The sequence below is a fragment of the Aptenodytes forsteri genome, unplaced genomic scaffold (genome assembly GCF_000699145.1).
Source record: "Aptenodytes forsteri isolate BGI_AS27 unplaced genomic scaffold, ASM69914v1 Scaffold166, whole genome shotgun sequence".
In the NCBI taxonomy this organism is placed as follows: domain Eukaryota; kingdom Metazoa; phylum Chordata; class Aves; order Sphenisciformes; family Spheniscidae; genus Aptenodytes; species Aptenodytes forsteri.
This window is the reverse complement of record NW_008796110.1, coordinates 4,696,555-4,700,985: the sequence shown is the minus strand read 5'-3', so window position 1 is coordinate 4,700,985 and position 4,431 is coordinate 4,696,555. Positions and strand designations below refer to the sequence as shown.

The 4,431-nt window shown below is 39.2% G+C and overlaps 1 protein-coding gene across 1 annotated transcript in view; it reads left to right on the top strand.

The window, feature by feature from the left end:
* Nucleotides 1–3,818, top strand: part of CPED1 (cadherin like and PC-esterase domain containing 1) — a 158,533-nt gene extending 154,715 nt beyond the window's left edge. Inside the window, exon 25 of the mRNA XM_009286806.1 lies at nt 763–3,818. Coding sequence (XP_009285081.1) covers nt 763–990 — 228 coding nt within the window. The 3' untranslated portion in view covers nt 991–3,818. The remainder of the gene's footprint in view (nt 1–762) is intronic.
* Nucleotides 3,819–4,431: the final 613 nt, after the last annotated feature.

Here is a 4,431-nt window from a genome sequence, read left to right as displayed (position 1 = left end):
CAAGGCATTAGACTCCTGACAACCATACCTTTCACTTTCTCTCTCCTTTGTCCCATGGGCATTTGTTTATTCCATACAAATTGAACATGATAATCCCAGAGCTTTATACATATTTGGGGGGCCAAGGAGGAGCATTCTTCTGCACTAAGATAGTGAACCACATTGTGGTTATGTCAGTGTGATGCCCCAGGGAGAGGGATATTAAATTGCACTGTAACTCCCCTCTTGGAGAAACATGACACGTGAGTGTTTTCATCTCAACATGGAGCTAGGCCAGGTTTACATCAAGACCTGAGAGTGAGACACTCTCTCAGGGCTCACAGCTGAGACACAGCGTATGTTCCTCAAGTGCTTGGGATCAGAGCAGGATTTAAACCTTCCTGCAAGTCAGGGCTGTCCTGAGTTTATTTTTTCCCATGGTAAATATAGAGACAAGCTGTTAAGTATGAATTTTGTTGTTCAGATAAATTGTCCCTAATGAAGAGAACAGTGTCTAATATACAAAGGCATTACAGAATCAACCGAGTATAATGGGCCTATACGTTTATATTTAAAGGCTTAAGTGAATAAGATCTTGCACTTTAATTAGTATGTAACATAACAAGTTGGTCCACTAAAATACTGTTTGTGAGCAACTTGCAGCTCAAGGTAAGAGTATCAGGACCTGCTTTGTGGAGAACTGTCTCAGCATTTCTGTACACACAGCTGTGTATCTTTCTAGGTGCAGGCAGAAAGCACTCACATATGTCACTTCTTTTGCAGGTGGTGAAATCCAATCCCTCTGAAGAAAGTCCGCACATAACAATGACGTTATCAAGGCACTATACACTGGGGAAATATTTTGGCAGTCAAAGCAAGCCATCACAACTGCAGAACTATGCAACAAATTCTCAGTCCCCATATCATGTCCGAGGTCCGATAAATCAAGTTTATTCTGAAATCCTTCTCAGCAGGCTCTGTGCAAGTAAGAGGGAGCTTGTCAGCACATAGCCTCTCTTGGATATAGCACTGGGACTAGAGATGTGCCACTACCTGAGTGACAATTGAAGGACCATGGTGAATTTATGACATGCTTCCTTGATTGGCTGCACACACACCAACAGAGTTTGGGACATGTGGCATTTTTCGTAAAACTTTATGAAACTAATATATGCCCTGGCAACTCTGTGGTGTCAAAATGGAAGATGGAGGGTTGAAAAGGAGAGAAAAGGGGAAGTTACTTGAACTGTTGCCAAAGGCTAGAACAGCTGTAGCTCAAGCAGCTGTGTATTAATGATAGCAAAGAGACAGAAATATATACACTTGAAAAATTTGGAAAGGACTGCTTCAGCTCTTCAGCACTATCTAGTTTTCTATTTATAGCGACACTGTAATATTTGAATGTATTTAGAAACTGGCTACATTCCATTTTAAAGACCTTTATTTTATGTGGATGGGTTCCCCTTCAATATCAGACCTTTTCTATTTAGACACTTGGTTTATACAATTTGAAAATGTCTATTAGCATTTTACTGATGATGCCAAGTTTTGAACTCTAATGTTTTTAATGAAAACACACCACTTCTTCGTATCTTAGATGGAGCAGATGTCTACTCTATTTTTTGCATGTTCTAAAGCTAATATAGAGGTAGATTACTTAGACTTGAGACTGATTATAACTGTCTCAATGTAACATGTAAATATACTGAATATATTAACATAACCTTATTTATGGTCCCAGTTTAGGAGAGTGGCCATATGCAGGAAGACTTCTTAGATGTGTGCTTCAGTGTCCACCTTGGCCTGTAAGCCAAAGCAAGTATTCTCCCTGCATGGAAGTGCCATTTCTTTTGTGATTTTTTTTATAAAATACTTGCCAATGTGTGAAGCCAGTACCACAAACAGAAGAAAAATCTCCTTCGCAAGCACACATAAGAACTTTGGGATCTGGTATTTAATCTGTCATGAGGAGTGTGTGATGTGATGTGCGGAATATACTGCCTGCATCTCTTGCTTGGCAGGGACAAGACCTTCTCTGAAACAAGCCAGTTTCATGCTGTAGCCCAGCTACATCACCGATGTTTGCAGACCTACTCTGGGTGAAACCCCAGGGAGAGGCTTTACGACCACAGGGGAGACCTGTCTGCTGATCCCCTGCCACAGTGTTGGCAGCACACTCATTCACAGCTGTGGTGCCCTGAGAGGAAACCAAGCATGGTCCAGGGTTAGCAGCTGGGTGATGAGTTAATGGCACCCTATAAGACTGTTCTTCCTACAAATTATCCAGTTATAGATTTTTATGAATCCAGTCATGGAGCAGGCAACCAAGACACCACTCTCTCCCGCTATGCACTAGAGAAGGGAGTCAGAACCGGGTAAGTACGAGTCTAACGAAGGATCCGCCGAGCTCTGTTGCATGTTTCCCCCTTCACAATTTTACATATAACCCTCCACTAGCTTCTACTGCCTTTGGGAAAGGAAGCCGCAAGCGATGCCAGGGAATAAACAAATTCTAGCACTGAGCTAATCACCATCTTATTGGCCTTAGTAGCACACAGAGGGGCTGCCCTATATAGAAGTAGGGCTAGAAATTCATGACACAACATTTAAGATTTGCCAAAGATCCTTAAACTCAACAGTCTGTATCCCCATCTAAAGTACTGTGAATTCTTGCTCCTTCAGATAAGATCTGTAGAGATATGATGGGAAATTGTCATGCAATACAGAGTTTGGCTTCCCTAGATGGTAGGAGGATCCTCAAAAAGAGGATCTGGCATATCTAATTCAGGAGACCTTCCACTATATTGACGAAGCTCCTAATTTAGACAATGATATTACATTTAGTGAGACAGTGTGATTATCTCTGTTTCTGTATAATATGCTGCTGCTGTGCTTACAGTAAATGGCCCTGAATTTTTATGTAAGGTTTTCCCTGGCGCAGAGCTTTACATGAAAGACAGGTCAGGAGCTGTGCATAAATACTGAAAATGTCAGCATTTGGTTTTGAGCAATATGATTATCTAAGGGATATAATTGTATGCAAATAATATAATATATAATCTTGGGTCTGGAGCTCCAGGCCTGCACATCCTTAAAGCTGAAGGATTTAATATCATGCCATTAATATTAGTAGATGCAAAATGCAGCCAGATGTCTTTGGTATTAAGATGATCAATGATAGGTGTATTACAATTCTGCTTCTGTTAAGATTTTTTTTGTAGCTCATTTAAATCCATATGCTGTTACTGTTATTGTTCTGTACACAAAAGTTTTTAAGGCATGAACTGGGGTTTTATGTTTGTTTTTTTTTAATCAAAGCCTATTGCTGAAGCATCAGCTATAATGATGAAAAGGAAAGAGCTGACTTTGTTACACTGTAGCTGATATCAGCGAATGTGCAATTCATCACTTCTGGTTTCACCACAAAATGGTTTACATGTGCTGTACACCCAGATGTCTTAATGTTTTCCAAATCTTAATATTTTTCAAGTGTATCAAGTGGAAATTTTCCTGTGTGTTTTCTATTTTTTACATGTCTATGTACATATATATGTCTGTACAAAGTCATTGGTACAATTTGCAAATTGATCTTTATTTAAAAGAGTTCTTTGAATAAGTTTTTTCCAACACTATATATGATCCATGTAATCTTAGGAACAAACAAAGGGAATGCAGACTAAAACAGGTACCAAAGTACATTTTTCATTATTTAGCTTTAAAATATATCTAGCATCTCTAGGTATGTGAAAGAAAAGAGTTGAGATTGACATGGAAGCATCGCTTGCTCATACACATTAAAATTTACGGATTAAGACAATAAAAGAATTACCATGTTTGAATTCCAGTGAGAGGACGTGTGTTGCTATCAATGGTTTACTCTAGAATTATCACATCTGCTGTGACATTTTTCCTGAATAAGCGTTAAAGTGTTCCTACTATATTAAGACTGATTCATAATGTAGGATTTTCCCCCCATATATTTACTTTAATCCCATTACTTAACCATTAAAATAGCAAAGGACCTAATGGTCAAGGTGAGTTCCATCTCCTAACACAGACATGAATGGCCCTGGAATTGGTGGTAGGATTGAAATAATCAGGCTGGGGAAAAAAACATATTGAAGGAACATCAAAGTCAATTTATTTGCTTAGTGGGTGGGGTAGTGGGGCATCCAATTACCTCAAGGTTGAAATAACCATTAATAGTTATGCTTCTGTTGCTACGCTGAGCCAAAGAGAATGCTTTGAAGATGCAGATATGTGTGATATTAAGTTGACTGCAGTCCAGGGATCTTTCAGATTACTTTTTTAGAATAAAGCAATTTTTTAGAGGTGCAGTGAGCTATTTGGCATAGAGTCAAACTGCTAAACAAGCCTCTGTAGGCTCACACAAAAAATATAATCTTACCTTTTTGTTTGCCTGCTAGCCTTGCATCTGGCTTGTTTTACCTC